The 16,834-nt window shown below is 40.1% G+C and overlaps 1 protein-coding gene across 3 annotated transcripts in view; it reads right to left on the bottom strand.

Annotated features, from left to right (window-relative positions):
* The window catches only part of RANBP3L (RAN binding protein 3 like), a 72,877-nt gene extending 56,334 nt beyond the window's left edge, over positions 1-16,543 (bottom strand). For all 3 annotated transcript variants that reach the window (XR_011557798.1, XM_070736399.1, XM_070736400.1), the window contains exon 1: positions 16,044-16,543. Coding sequence is in view for 2 of the 3 variants with exons in the window: in XM_070736399.1 (XP_070592500.1) it covers positions 16,044-16,272 (229 nt within the window). In the remaining variant the exon portion in view is untranslated. The remainder of the gene's footprint in view (positions 1-16,043) is intronic.
* Between the last annotated feature and the right edge of the window lie 291 nt (positions 16,544-16,834).

The raw sequence follows: 16,834 nt of genomic DNA, 5'->3' as shown, positions 1-16,834 counted from the left end.
GTCTCAATGCTTTGATTTAATGGGTCTATTCTGGCAGGAACTCACTAGTCTTATTACCTAGTCAAGTGATACCCAAATTTTGCACTGCTGCTACAGCTCCCTAAAATAATAAATACATAAATAAAACAAATTATTTTTGTTGGCGTTAAGATTGGCCATGAAATAAATGTGCCACTTTAAATAAATAAATAAATAAATAAATAAATAAATAAATAAATACATGTTAATCTCTAAATCAGAGAAGACCTCAAATTTTGCCATATACAGTGGTACCTCTCCTTAAGAACGCCTCTACTCAAGAACTTTTCTAGATAAGAACCGGATGTTCAATTTGTTTTTGCCTCTTCTTAAGAACCATTTTCTACTTAAGAGACCGAGCCCAGAAAAATTTCCCAGGAAATTTGAGAGTGGCACGAAGGCCTGGCCAGTTTCCTGCCATTCCTCCTTTGTTTCTGTCTCAGGGGCAGTGTATGGGAGGCAGCCTCGCACCGGGTGTATGGGAGGCGTGTGCTCCTCCTCGCTGCCTCAGAGTCCTTCTTCTTTTTTTTTAATGCTTAAAGTTTTGGATTTTTTTGATTCCCCTCACTTCACCTTCTTCCTTTGGTAGTGACTGTCCTCCACCTCTTCTTCCTCCTCCTCCCACCCAAATTCCGAGCTTTAATTTCTTTCGTAATGGGTTTGCATGTGTTATTTGCTTTTACATTGATTCCTATGGGAAAAATTGCTTCTTCTTACAAACTTTTCTACTTAAGAACCTGGTCAAGGAACGAATTAAGTTCTTAAATAGAAGTATCACTGTAGTTTCTACAAATAAAATGTTAGATGGAGTTCCCCGGGACCGCCTTCTGCCGCACGAATCCCAGCGACCGGTTCGGTCCCACAGAGTTGGCCTTCTCCGGGTCCCGTCGACTAAACAATGTCGTCTGGCGGGACCCAGGGGAAGAGCCTTCTCTGTGGCGGCTCCGACCCTCTGGAACCAACTCCCCCCTGAGTTTAGGATTGCCCCCACCCTCCTTGCCTTTTGCAAACTCCTTAAAACCCACCTCTGCCGTCAGGCATGGGGGAACTGAAACATCTCCCCCTTGCCCATGTTGTTTTGGTGTTAGATTGATTGTGTGCTTGTTTTTTAATATTCTGGGGTTGTTTTTTATGAACTTTTTAGCTTAACATTGTAATTGGATTGGTGGGCATTGGATTTGTTATTATGTATTGTTTTTACTTTGTTGTGAGCCGCCCCGAGTTTGCGGAGAGGTGCGGCATATAAATCCAATAAATCTAATCTAATCTAATCTAATCCCACATTTCCTATGCAAATCCGATTGGGTTTAAAGAAATTGTGACCTCCCAAATTATTTGCAGCTCCTCCAAACTGCTTGCAACATCCCATAATTTGAGAACCTCTGGGCTGAAGAAAAGAAAAAAGTGGATCTAGATTTCCATAATACTTCTGACATAGATATGGTTGGCCCGAATTCCATTCATCTTTTATCATGTGGGAAGATTCCAGATAACATGGGGGGGGGGTGGATCATAAGAAAACCACCTTCATCAGAAAATTATGCATAACGTGTTCCTCCCTTTTACTAAGTAATGCAAGGGAACTTGTCTTTCCTGCAAATATCCACTTTTTTCCAAAAATTTGCTCTCCCATCAGCCTCCTTTCTCATTTTGAAGCCTGAGTGAAGGAGGGGAAGTGAGAGTTACAAGACCAGGAAGAATTTGGAGATAGTATCAGCACTGGTGATAAAATTGTTTATTTCAGTTCCCACGGATTCTTGTCATTCCAAGTGAATATACTGCTGCTCTGTATTGGTTTTGATAAGGAGTGTGAAGAACCCTTGAGTTATCAAGGACAGAGGAAAATGTGGGATTCCAGCAGATATCCAGGAGATATGAGTAATTATTCAGCCATACACGACAGATACATTAAAGTGTATAAAATAGTGTTTACTTTAGAAATACAGTAATCCCTCGCTACTTCACAGTTCATCTTTCGCGGATTCACTATTTCACGGGTTTTCAAAGGGGGCTTAAATCCATTAAATCCATTAAAAATTTTAAATCTATTAAACAGTCATAAACTTCTTCTACAGTACTTCTGTACTCTATTAAAGAAACTGGTAGGATATCACATGTAGTTCCAGCTGAGAAACATTATAGAAGGACTGTTTAATACAAAGGGTGGGTTTCAAAAGTCCAAATACTCATTAAATACATTTAAAAAAAATATTTCCTCTACTTCACGGAAATTCATTTTTTACGGGTGATCTTGGAACGCATCCCCAGCAAAAAATGAGGGATCACTGTAGTACAGTCAAGTTAAACAGTCTGGTCATTCACACTCAAATCAGTCAATATATCTCAATACAAATTCCTTGTGTGTCCAATCACGCTTGGTCAATAAAGAATTCTACAGTACTAGCCTGTCTTTGTCTTACATATCAGACATACATTACAGCTTACAAATACATCAAACTATCATCAAACACACAGAGCTTACTACATCAGTCACTGTGAATCAGCAGATAGAACAGAGAGTGCAAAGACAGAGAAACATGCTTTCTGGCTCCCTCCTATGGCAATTTGCAACACTACCTCTTAAAGCCATAGTACTTCAATACATATAAACATTCATTATTAGCTTGTTTATATATTACAAACCCAACTGTACTAAGGAGTTTGACAAGAAACAGTTTTTAAAATAGTTTTTTACATACATTCTTGCACATTTTTCCTTATCCATACAACTTGATTGTGCATATGTCTTTTGGACAGCGGTGTTCCCTTAATGTAATTTTTCCACATTATTTTCAGTTAGCTATCAATGATTGTGCACCTTCTCAACAGAAGAGATGGAATTTGGACAAATTTAATTCAGAAATACAAAACAAGAAATGCCTTAATGTGTGTTGTGGTTGGCTCTGGCCCAGCTCCTGCCCCAGGGAATGTGGAGGTGGAGGCAGGGGAAACATCAATATGTCCTAGGCCTGTTTTGTTGCCGGCAGAGTCAGGGAGTGCAGTTTCCTCGGACAAAGAAGAAGGTGGGGGTGACTTGGAAGAGGGGGCCTTGGCACACAGCCCAGGAAGCCAATAACCAATATCTTCGGTCGATTCGGATGACGAAGTGTTAGACCCACGCAGGCGCAGACTTATGCATCGAAGAGACCAATTGAGGAAATATTACAGGAGATAAGAGAGGCCACCTGTGTTTGAGTGGGGCTCCAGTAATTAGAGCTGCTGCTATAAATAGCAGCGTGCTAGTTGGGCCTTTGTGGAAGATTATCTGATTGCAGTTCTTCAGGATCGTGCCTCGCTGTGTCTGAATTTTGTTTGTGGATTTTTCATGCCTTTGACACCAAAGCAGACAAAGTGTGTGTGTGTTTCACTTTGTGGGAAGAAGGAGGGCTGTGACATTTCTTCACAGCTATTAGCTAAGTACTTAAGGACTGATTAAGGGACTTATACAGTCGACAAGGTTGTTTTGGGGAAGAGTGCTCTTTGCAATACAAAAAGGGTGCTTTGTTTCTTTTGAATTTTGTGATAAAGGACATTGTTTTGAATTTTCAAACGTGTGTGTGTCTGAAATTTGTACCCGTGAACAGTGTTCCCTCTAATTTTTTTTTGGGGGGGGCGGAAAAGTATAGTGTCTGAGCTGCAGTCCCTTTGGGACTGGGCAGCACAGAAATAATAAATAAATAAATAAATAAATCACGTGCCTCTTTTTCTGCCCATCTCTCATTTCCTGCTAGCATTTAAGTAAGAAGTTGTGAAAGAAAGGAGTGAGAAGTTTGAAGGGCTATCGCTCCAACATGGTGCAGTGGTTAGAACGCAGTACTGCAGGCTATTTCTGCTGGATCTGTTCTATGGATGAAAAACTCACCTTGCTACAACGAGCTATGAGTCCGTGAGTTCCTGGCCAAACACCAGGTGCCAACTCTGTCCCATCCCGCTATAGCCCTGACGTCACCCCAGCAGACTTCTTTTTGTTCCCAGCCCTGAAAGGAACCTGTTTTTTCATCCATAGAAGAGATCCAATCAGCCGTGACGAAGACCTTGCGAGAGGTCCCCGAAGATGCATTCCAGGGTGCTTACCGGTCACGGCAGAGTCGCTGGAAAAAATGTGTAGAGGCCCAAGGACAGTACAGTAACACCTCATCTTACGAACTTAATTGGTGCCGGGAGGAGGTTTGTAAGGTGAAAATTTCTTAAGACGAAACATTGTTTCCCATAGGAATCAATGGAAAAGCGATTAATGCGTGCAAGCCCAAAACTCAGAAACCCAGAAGCCGGCCGCCACCACCGAAGGAGGCTTGAGCCTCCCTTTGCCCCATGCTGCTTCGCCCTGCCTGTTGTCCTGGGCGAAGTGCTGGGGGGAGGGAGTCAGGAAGGTCCTCCTGCAGAAGAACGCTCTTGCCCGGCGGGAGGTGAAGAGTGCTTTGCCCAGTACTTTGCCTCCCGCTGGGCAAGAGCACTCAAGAGCCGGCCACAGGCGAGGGGAAGCCTCTTGCAGCAGCAGCAGCTACAGCCGCTGGCTTTGCCTTTTTGGCTGGGAGGGAAGGTGAAGCGCCAGACCTCCTGCCCTCCCTCCCAGCCAAAAACCCAAAGCGGCCTCCCGAACCCAAACTTTTGCTGAGAAGCCCCGCTGCCCAGCTGTCACCTTTTAAAACAGTCAGGGGGCTTCTCGGCGGCCTCCCGAATGCCGAACCCGAAACTTTGGGTTTGGCGTTCGGGTTCAGGAGGACGCTGAGAAGCCCCCCGGCTGTTTCAAAAAGCAACAGCTGGGCGGTGGGGCTTCTCGGAGGTGGCGGCGGCGGGTTCGTAAGACGGAAAACGTTCGTAAGAAGAGGCAAAAAAATTCTGAACCCCTGGTTCGTATCTCGGGTTGTTCGTATCATGAGGTACCATTGTACTTTGAAGAATTTAAATGTTTGTGCAAATCTGTTCAATAAATTACTTTTTAAAAATGCATTACTCTTGGAACGCACCCTGTATTATCAATATATAATTGGTGTTCTCATTGCCAGGCCATCTGCCCTGCAGGGGTTTTTTTGGTGAGGGGTAGGATGCAATGAAAGAAGCATAGGCAGCGCAGGGCTCCGAGGCAGAGGAAGGGTGGAATAACCTGACCCCACAGCCTCGCCTCGCCTCCCTGCCTGTCCTCTTCAGAAACTACAGCAGCTTACATGCTGCGACCAGCTGATGTGGCTGGAACTAGTTATAACTAAGCTGCACTGGTCTGAGGCAGCTCAGTCCATGTTGTGACTCAGAGACTGCTGGACAAGTCACCACTGAAGCCTGCCAAGTGTGCTCTTTTCTGGCTGGAAGGACAGGAATAATCCAGGCCTTTTTGCCAAGAGAAGACTGGGCAATAAATTTATCTGCCAGCTTCATAAATAATGACTACAGACCGAGCCTCTCATTTTCTTCCTCACTTTTTAGGTATGTACAGAACACTCTGGGATTGCAGCAGAAACCAACTTGTTCCTTTTTGCGATGCATAATTGAAGCTGGGCACAATTTGAATATTTTTTTTCTTTCTCCCACATTTATTTCCCTGATTGTAATTCTCACTGCCCGAAAAGAGGTCCACCCAGCAACTTTCTTTTAGTACAAGTGCACTAGAGTGCCTTCCGTCCCCTGTCCTATTACTCTCCTATATCTCCTATACCTTTCTTCTATTCCTATATCTCTTCTTCTATTCTTTCATTGATACGTTCTATTACTATATCTTCTTTTTTATTCTTTCTTAGATATATTTTACAATGAGTATCTCCTCTATAACCTTCAACATGTATTTTACTATGTGTATATATGTAGATTGTTCTGGGTTCGGGTTTTGCCCCGTGTAATATTTTGAGTGTCTATGTGACGTTTCGGTGAAATCACATTCACCATCATCAGGCTGAAGTTGTAAGCTTCGTGCTGCTGTAAATATAGTATAAATATATATATACCCACTAAAACCCTCATTGTGTATTGGACTGACTAACTAACTAACTAACTAACTAACTAACTAACTAACTAAACAAACAAACAAACAAACAAACAAACAAATAAATAAGAAAATAAAATAAATAAAATAAATAAAATAAAATGAAATGAAATAAAATGAAATGAAATGAAATGAAATGAAATAAAATAAAATAAAATAAAATAAAATAAAATAAAATAAAATAAAATAAAATAAAATAAAATAAAATAAAATAAAATAAAATAAAATATTTTAACAAAGTTAAACACTGGCATTTTAAAGCTTTTTAAAGAATATGGCTGTTTTCTTGCATGGAACAATTGCCCCATTGAGTATGGGTAAAGACAACAAGCTGCCATTTGCAGTTGGAATAAGAAAAGATCGATATTTGCTCCACTAGGTGGGTGGGTGGGTGGGTGGGTGTTTGGGGGGTTGGGTGGGTGGGTGGGGGACTTCCTGGTCCATTGACACAAATGGAAGAAAAGTTATACGTTAGAATAGCTTGGAAGCTGGTTATGTGCTTCTGGGAAGAAGTCAGAAACAAGTTCTCAGCTTGGAGCCATTGCTGTAAACTCAGAAGGGGAAATCCAATAATCTTATAATTTTTGAGGTCAAGGTTCTCTTCCCAGAGATCTTAACACTGTAGCCTTAGCATATTTTGGAAATAAATACTTTTAATAATGTAAGTTTGGAATTAAATTGAAATAAATTTCAATGTAAATCATTTTGAGACATGTCTTGAAATATTCATGAAACATACAACTCTGGGTGCAATTCAATTTTTCTTTAAAACGTAACAAATTAAATGGACTTACTAATAAGTAGGTGTGAATCTGATATATGCTGGAAACAGACTGATTCATCCTTCTACAGAGAAAATTGTAATCTGTTTACAGTAGACAAGGCCAACTTGCAACAGGAAATATCCAGTTGGTTTGGTTCATATTTTACTGCGAATTTACTAGATTTACACTTTCTGAATGTTGTATGTAGTAATATGGTAATATTTGCAATCTCTAAATTTTACAATGAAGGTTTTTTTTTTAAAAAAAAGGGAAAGTACAAACAAAAATGTATCACATTGATAAAATCTCTCTCTCTCTCTCTCTGTTTGTATCTCAAATAGATCAAACTTTCTTTGCGCTCTTAATATATAAACTAATATATGGAAATAAAATAAACTCAACTATAACAGAAATAGAAAAAAACCAGATCCAACCATTCGGTTTGGTTCATATTTTACTGCGAATTTACTAGATTTACATTTTTCTGAACGTTGTATGTAGTAATATGGTAATATTTGCAATCTCTAAATTTTACAATGAAGTTTTTTTTTTAAAAAAAAGGGAAAGTACAAACAAAAATGTATTACATTGATAAAATCTCTCTCTCTCTCTCTCTCTCTCTCTCTCTCTCTCTCTCTCTCTGTGTTTGTATCTCAAATAGATCAAACTTTCTTTGCGCTCTTAATATATAAACTAATATATGTAAATAAAATAAACTCAACTATAACAGAAATAGGAAAAACCCAGATCCAACCATTCCTATTCTAAATCTGAAATGTTTTGCTGTGTCAACCATAATTTCTTGTTGATTTATACTGTTGGGACTACAGCCGCCTGAATTCCATATCCCACATAATAACTTATCAATCTACAGAAGTTTTTTGTAAGTTCTCTAATCACTTTTACAGTATCTATAATGGTTTTTCTATGCCACTAGTGCCCTACTTGTCAATAGTTTATGAAATAGGATATGCTTAGCTTGATCCCCTGACACCAATATTATTGCCAAGAAGCACTGAAGCCACAGAGCTAAAAACAGGAGTTGCCTAACCCTGTTGAAACTGGAACAATATGTTTCAAAGAAGTATCACACACTAAAGATGGTGTTGTTTCTCTTTGAACTGTGGCTAGGCTATTGGTTGCATCATCAATGTTGAGAATATTGTGCCAAATCAGAACTTGGTGAACTCACTAGCACCATGAAGCTGATATGGAATAAAGGATTTGTTAATATGTTCTAAAAAGAGAAGATGCTTTATGATCACATTTCGGCAACTTGGTGCTGTTGAATATGTAAATATGTTCTGTGTTAGCAAAAACTTCAGAAGAGAAGGATTTAGGGGTAGTGATTTCTGACAGTCTCAAAATGGGTGAGCAGTGTGGTCGGGCAGTAGGAAAAGCAAGTAGGATGCTTGGCTGAATAGCTAGAGGTATAACAAGCAGGAAGAGGGAGATTGTGATCCCCTTATATAGAGCACTGGTGAGACCACATTTGGAATACTGTGTTCAGTTCTGGAGACCTCACCTACAAAAAGATATTGACAAAATTGAACGGGTCCAAAGACGGGCTGCAAGAAGGGTGGAAGGTCTTAAGCATAAAACGTATCAGGAAAGACTTAATGAACTCAATCTGTATAGTCTGGAGGACAGAAGGAAAAGGGGGGACATGATCGAAACATTTAAATATGTTAAAAGGTTAAATAAGGTTCAGGAGGGAAGCGTTTTTAAGAGGAAAGTGAACACAAGAACAAGGGGACACAATCTGAAGTTAGTTGGGGGAAAGATCAAAAGCAACATGAGAAAATATTATTTCACTGAAAGAGTAGTAGATCCTTGGAACAAACTTCCAGCAGACGTGGTTGGTAAATCCACAGTAACTGAATTTAAACATGCCCGGGATAAACATATATCCATTGGAAGATAAAATACAGGAAATAGTATAAGGGCAGACTAGATGGACCATGAGGTCTTTTTCTGCCGTCAGTCTTCTATGTTTCTATGTTAAAGGGTAAGGTCACCTAAAGTTTGAGATTTGAATAATGGGCACTGATTGACCACACCATTCTAAGCGGGGGGGGGGGGGAAATAACGGTTGTCATAGACAGAAAAACAGACTTCCGGTTTGCCTGTGGTGGTGGCACCCAAGGACCAGCACCAACAGAACCAGCTCTGCGACGTCATCACCAGTTTACTAACGGTTCTAAAAAACTGGTCAGAACTGGGAGGAACACACCTCTGATTTGGGCTTCTGTTGGGAGAAGATTCCACTAAACAGGGATTATGGTAGAGAAGGCTCATCTTTTAGTCCTCGGCAATCAACACTCTTTGGTTGATGGGATCTACAGTATGCCTAGTCTGATAGACTGAATTGCACAGGTAGATATTCTTGAAAAAAGATGATCCCTTAGGTAATTCATTTTTGCCATTATAAAAGTTGAAAAAATGAAGATTCTCACAGAATATTTAGAGGTGTCAGTATTTATCTTGATCTGCAAAGGCTGCATTGCTGACTCCTGATATAAAATATATTTTCTATTGTTTTGATCTTAAGTTGGAAAGTATCTTATGATTATATGACTTTGTTGTTTGCATGTACATGAGAGCTTATGCACTGGAGACAAATTCCTTGTGTGTCCAATCACACCATGCAAATAAAGAATTTTCTACATTCTATTCTTTTGAATGATTCCCCACTGCAAAATTCTGAATTCTGTTTCTTTTTTATCTCAAAATGTCCCAGAAATAGTCAAAGTGATAAAGCATTCATACACTCTGTAATAGTAACTGACTGTTACTCCTAACTTTTCTAATATATTTGTCAGATTGGGAGAAAACAGTTTCTTAAAAACATATTTTTAACAATCAGTTAGAAGGATAGAAACCAATTCTAGGATATTCATTTCAGTATCAGAATAATGTTCAAAAGATTCTAATTCTTCATTGTGCAAAAAAGTTAGAATGATACAGCAAATGGCTTAAAATCGCACTGTAATTTTATTAGATTTTATTTTTATTGGTCTATTTTTTAAAAAATTTGAAATCCTCTCTTTGGTTTAAGAACATAAGAAGAGCCATGCTGAATTGGGCCAAAGCCCATCGAGTCCAGCATTCTGTGTCACACAGTAGTCCACCAATTGTCCATGGGAATCTTGAGCAGAAAGAGAAGGCAAAACCCTCCCTTTCCCTTGACCCCCAACAAATGGTACTCAAGGGAATCCTGCCTGCCTCAACCAACATAGAGGCGGCACTTGGACTTCAGATCATGCAGAACGCAGCCGCGAGAGTCATCGTGGGGCTTCCAAGTTTCGCCCACGTTTCTTCAACACTCTGTGGCTTGCATTGGCTGCCGATCAGTTTCTGATCACAATTCAAAGTGTTGGTCATGACCTTTAAAGCCCTACATGGCATTGGACCAGAGTACCTCCGGAACCGCCTGCTACCGCATGAATCCCAGTGACCGATAAGGTCCCACAGAGTTGGCCTTCTCCGGGTCCCGTCGACTAAACAATGTCATTTGGTGGGCCCCAGGGGAAGAGCCTTCTCTGTGGTGACCCCGGCCTCCTGGAACCAACTCCCCCCGGAGATTAGAACTGCCCCCACCCTTCCTGTCTTTCGTAAACTACTTAAGACTCACTTATACAGCCAGGCATGGGGGAGTTGAGACACTTTTCCCCCAGGCTATTTTTTTATACTTTGTTTTATGTTTGGTATGAATGTTGCTGTTTGGTTTTTAAGTAATGATAGGGTTTTATACATTTTTAATATTATATTTGTTCCACTGTTATATTGTTTTTATTGCTGTTGTGAGCCGCCCCGAGTCTTCGGAGAGGGGCAGCATACAAATCTAATAAATAAATAAATCTGTTTCAATAACCACCAATACACTTGGCATCCATGAATCTGTCTAATCCTGCCTTGAAGCTATCAAGGCTGACAGCTGTCATGACCTCTTCTGGAAATGAATTCCATAAACCAAGCACCCTCTGGTAAAAACCCTCTGGCTTTAAAAAAATGTCACCAGAAGCAGCATCAAATAAGTAAATATATATGCTGTATATCTATACGGTAACAAGTTGTGGCTGATGAATCAGGACCATGTTCTAAATCTCTGAAATTTTTGAAATCCTTCAAAAAGCTCAGTGTAAGAGCTACAATGTGTAACCTCTGTCGTTCTATCCATCTTGTGTTGTGGTTAGCTCTGGCCCTGCTCCTGCCCCAAGGATTGTGGATGAGGGGGAGACATCCACTTGCTGCAGGCCTGTTTTGCCCCCGGTGGAATCTGCTGATGAAGGCTCCTCTGACCAAGAAGACATGAGTGACAGGGAGGAGGAGAGTGGGGCAGACAGCTCAGAAGGAGATCAATTATCTAGTTCCTCCTTGGATTCAGAACAAGAGTTAATGATACAGCCACGCATGCGGAGAGCGATGCATAGGCAACAACAACTGAGAGATTATTATCAAAGAAAATGAGGCCACCTGTGGTTGGGTGGGGCTGTGGCAATTAGTGAGGCTGCTATAAATAGCAGCCTGTAGGTTTGGCCATTGTGGAGGATTATCTGATCGTTGTGTTTCGTGACTGCTTTACTGACTTTGACCTTTTGTGTGCTGATTTTTCCCCGCTTTGAAACTAAACCAGAGCAAAGTGTGTTTCACTTTGTGAAAGAAGAAGGACTGTGAATTGCCTCACAGCTGCAAGCTAAGTATCACAGAACTGATAAGGGACTTGTACAAATTACCAGTTTGTTTGGAGACAAGTGCTCTTTGCTATACCAAAAGAGGGCTTGGTTTAAGTGAATTTTCATTATAAAGAACATTGTTTTGAATTTTCAAACGTGTGTGTGTCTGAAATTTGTACCTGTGAATTTTTGGGAGGATTCTACCAGAGAGCCCGACAGAACATCTTGAAGCACATTTTCCAAACTGAGTTTGAAGAGTTGTGCTGACCACCCCAGAATTAAAACTACAGGTTGCAAAATATGGGAGATGTTGATATTAATCATTTGCTTCAGTCTTCTGTGATTCTTCCGAGTTTCTGTGTTTGCTGAGAAAGCACCTCTTTCTACTTAAACATGTGGACATGGGCAAATTACTTAAAGTTTTATTGAAAAGTTACAGTATGCTAAACTTAATATCCTCCAACCCAGCATAAAATCATAAATAGACAACCTTAATGAATATTTCCTGCAACCAAGAACAGGGGTAGGCAAACTTGGCTCTTCTATGACTTGCGGTGTTCAACTCCCAGAATTCCTAAGCCAATCATATTAGCTCAGGAATTCTGGGAGTTGAAGTCCACATGTCATAGAAGAGCCACCTTTGCCTATCCCTGACAAAGAACAATCATTTGAACTTAATGAAACTTCTCAGATGTTCATGGCTGTTGTGATTCCGTCTGAGGCCCCTCAGGGAACGGCTGATCCTCTGCCGGCTTCCTGCTCAGAGGGGGAGGATGAGGAACAGGAGGTTCAGGCAGACGGGGAGGAGGAATCTCAGGCTGAGGGAGAGGGAGGACAGCCAGAGTCCCCCTCGGGGGAGCTCTCCCCAGCAAGCAGCCTGGATTCCTTAGATGAAAATGCACAAGCAATCATAGATCTCCGGCAGAGAAGAGCAACACAACGAAGGGGACAATTAGCCAGGTACTTTCAGCACTAAAGAGGCAACAGCTGGGTTTGGGTGTGGTGCTCTCTGGAAAGGCTGAAAAGGCAGACCCACCCTTCCTGGCTTGTGGAGTATTATCTTTGGGAGTCCTGGGACCTGGCTGTGATCTTTGGCGTCTTGGAATTTTGGTTTGTGACTTTGAATACTGAAACCTTGGGGGGAAAAGGTGTGGGTCTTATTCTCTACAGTGGTGGGTGTGCCAGCAAGAAGTCTGCTGTATTGTCTGGCCATCAGGACTCTGCTGTGAAGTCTCATAGCCTGCCTGTTGGGAAGAACAGGTTTTTCTCTGTGTTTATTTTTCAAACTATAAAGTGCTTTTGCTTTTACCAGCGTGTCTGGCTGCTTTTTCCAGTTGGTGTTGAAGTCTGGGGGCACCCAGGCAGAACAATGGCTAAATTCCCCTCAGATGTTCCAAGTCAGAGCCTACATTGCTCCTCAGCACAGACTCAGTGGTCACCATTCACCAAACCCTTAGAGAAGTCATTGAGAACTAAGCTATCATTCTCAAGGAAACTCACAATATCCCTAACTTTTTGTTGCAATAAATAGCAGTCTGCTCATTTCAGCTTTGCTCATAGAGTCTACCAACATTGGCTTCTTTTAATGTCATGCTAAGTCACATTTTTTTCAAATATGGTTGAGTAAGCTATATTGTCCCCTTTCATACATACCACTGGTCTATAAGGGATGGGGTTGTACATCATTCTTTATATATATAATTTAAAAATAAATTGCACACATACTGTTGGGTAATATAATCCACACGAACTAGCAGTAACTGGTTGCTCAACTTTGGGAGGAGAGTAGAGTACTGTAATATATATTATTTGTCACTATTCAGGAGTTTAAAACTTTAATTTGTCAGGTGCTGTGTAAAGATTTTGGAACAGAACAGCATCTAAAACACAGTAACAAATATAGAACTCAAATAAAATAAAATGACATACTGTATGTTCAACATTTCTTCTACTAAAATATGCTTTAGCACAAGTAAACATCTCCCATTTTTACAATCAAGGTTATAAGGTTCCCCCTTGATTCTTGACAAATGTATATTTTCTTTTATGTACGCTGAGAGCATATGCACCAAAGACAAATTCCTTTGGCCTCCAATCATACTTGGCCAATAAAGAATTCTATTCTATTCTATTCTATTCCATTCCATTCCATTCCATTCCATTCCATTCTGCCATCTGTCCCCTCCGATTACAAATGAATGAATCTGACTTCAGTCTACATTATTGAAGTAGTTCAACAATGCTGTGACTTTAATTAAATCCCAGGGATTTCAATGAGTCCACTCTAAGTCACGAGGTATCTGGAATTCACTTTATAAAGATATACTCACAATATAAAACCTTAATATTTCCACCCAAAAAGAAAGCCATCTTAAAACATAAGCAATATTGCTGTCTTTCTTTAATTTTCAATACATGCCACTAGATGGCAAACTTCTGAGGTCAGATTTTTTAATATTTCCACAAAGCAGTACACATCGATCATTGTTGTTTTCCAGTGCCCTTTTGGTAATTCAAAATATGAATTTTTGGAGGGTTTTAAGACTGGTGAACAAAATTCTTGGTGAACAATCTTTAGGAAATTGATTTATCAAAAAGGCAGCTTCGCAAATGCTCAAGATTGCAATTCCAGTATGGAATGGAAGACTCCTAATGCTATTATCAATTCAGATGGAAGTCACTGATATTGAATTTCAAAACATCTGGGAGGTATCAGGGAGGGGCACATAGAATATGTTGTCACTATGTTCCTGTTATTATATTAAGTATGGATACAAAGTACCTGGGGTGATGTCAAATTTCCAAGTAAACCAGACAGGAAATATAACTAGATGAACGAATTCTACTTTATTGTAAGGCTACATTAACAGAATTTTTCAAGTCTGAAAGTACAGACTTCTCACCATCACCTTTAACTGATCCATTAGGGCAGATTCTTCCTAGGTTTTTGTCTCTGACTGTTAAGCTCTAGGGGCACCTGCATTTCTTGTAAGGAATGTTTCCTATCCAGCATCTCATTCCTTTGTTCTCCAATGTCATCCACACCACGGGTGTCAAACTTGCAGCCCGCGAGTCTGATGCATATATGGCCACACCCACCCTTGTTATAGCGATACGTCACGTGATAACGTGACACCGCAAATTCAACACCTCTGATCCACACAGTTAGAGTGGTGACATTATTATGGTTTGTAATGGGCACCTATGCCTAAAGAACTTATTATGAATATTCCAGGATAATGACAAGCAGGAAGAGGGAGATTATGATCCCGCTATATAGAGTGCTGGTGAGACCACATTTGGAATAGTGTGTTCAGTTCTGGAGACCTCACCTACAAAAAGATATTGACAAAATTGAACGGGTCCAAAGACGGGCTACAAGAATGGTGGAAGGTCTTAAGCATAAAACGTATCAGGAAAGACTTAATGAACTCAATCTGTATAGTCTGGAGGACAGAAGGAAAAGTGGGGGGGACATGATCGAAACATTTAAATATGTCAAAGGGTTAAATAAGGTCCAGGAGGGAAGTGTTTTTAATAGGAAAGTGAACACAAGAACAGGGGGGCACAATCTGAAGTTAGTTGGGGGAAAGATTAAAAGCAACATGAGAAAATATTATTTTACTGAAAGAGTAGTAGATCCTTGGAACAAACTTCCAGCAGTGGTAGATAAATCCACAGTAACTGAATTTAAACATGCCTGGGATAAACATATATCCATCCTAAGGTAAAATACAGAAAAAAGTATAAGGGCAGACTAGATGGACCATGAGGTCTTTTTCTGCCATCAGACTTCTATGTTACTATGTTTCTATGTTTCTTTCCTTGCTATTTGATTTACAGATGAGGGCTGGGACAAAATTCTACTACAGGTGAATTTTTCATTGCAGAATTACAATGACAAAACAGCCATATGGTAAGAGAGGTTTCTCTATACCAGCATCTTGCAGATAGTTACAACCCATCTTCAATTAATTACCCACAAGTCTTCTCTAAGGCACTGTCATCCAAACACGAACAAGCAATGCCCCCTATCTTAGCAACTTGCATTTGCAATGTTCTGTGTGTGCATAAAAAATATTTATGACAAAATGTTCAACTGTCTGCAGATTTTTGTCTTTGGTTTCTCATGTCCTCTGCAACCTGGATCAGAAAGTATTTTTCCAAGGAAAACTGATCAATGAAAACAAGACTGCGGACACATTTTGTTGTTGTTGTTTTCCATAAAACAAAGAAGGATTCCATGGTTTAAAAGAAATCCAAGGACTCTATTGATTTTAGTCTTGGCAATTATTTTTCTCCCAAAAGTGTAACAGGGATTGTTAGGCTGAATCCAGGAAGAAGCCTTGGGGCCTGGGAAAAAATTAACACACACACACACACATACATATACATATATACATATATGCATGCATGCATGCATGCATACATACATACATACATACATACATACATACATACATACATACATATATTAAGGGACATCTAATTAGCCTGACATGGACTGGAAATTGTCTTCAAGTAGTAAAATAATCCTGAATTCACCTGTTTTTAATAAACAATTAAAATAACAAAATTAACTACATTAATTTCAGGAAACAATGGAATTACCTTCATCTTTGTGCCTCTCGCAACCAAAGCTGTGGAACACATAGATGTCAGTTCGTGGGTTTCCAGTTTGGTCCATGGTCCACGTGTTTCTCCTTTTTTTGAAATGAGGTGTGTCCTTCATTTGATGTTCAGAGCTAATAGTCAAAGAAAAGGTCCTTTTTGTGCAGAAAACTCTTATAACTGAAAGTGCATCATTTACTTGTATAGCAGTGGTTCGCTGGATTCTCATAATCAAGATCCATTGAGCTGTCCAAACATTCCACCGAATTCTGCAAATATTAATACTTCTTTCTTTTCCTCTGGGCAGAGTCTTCGGGAGCCACAACAGCAGATACAAAGACGTTCCTGGCAAGTGTAACTTTACTCCTCTTGGTATTTTAGTCTTGCCACAATTTTTTTTTCCAGAAGCCCAAAGCAGTTTCTTCTGAACTGAAACTGTAGAAGAACCTACGTTCTAAGACCAGAAAGAAAAACCTGTAGCAGCTTCTGTAAAAGGGAATCTGTTTTCCTGACAGTCCACACTGGAGCAGCCCTTAAGAGAGGCAGGACTCGGGGAGGGGATATGTAAAGTCACCCAGATTAACATAAAGAAGGAATACAACCAATGAATAATGTTTCATTTTTCTTTCATGGGATTTATTAACAGGAATCTGAGATAGCTAAGTTTCATGTTCCCTGCAGATGAGTTGTCATTCCGGATTTTTGTCCAGAAACAACTATGTTTTTGTGATGTGAAACTTTTAACAAATCTATGACAGCATGTGTTTCTCTAGTGTGTTCCTTTGACTTAC

Source organism: Erythrolamprus reginae, chromosome 2 (genome assembly GCF_031021105.1).
Source record: "Erythrolamprus reginae isolate rEryReg1 chromosome 2, rEryReg1.hap1, whole genome shotgun sequence".
Classification (NCBI taxonomy): Eukaryota; Metazoa; Chordata; class Lepidosauria; order Squamata; family Dipsadidae; genus Erythrolamprus; species Erythrolamprus reginae.
The sequence above is the reverse complement of the archived record's forward strand: the minus strand, read 5'-3'. Positions and strand labels throughout refer to the sequence as shown.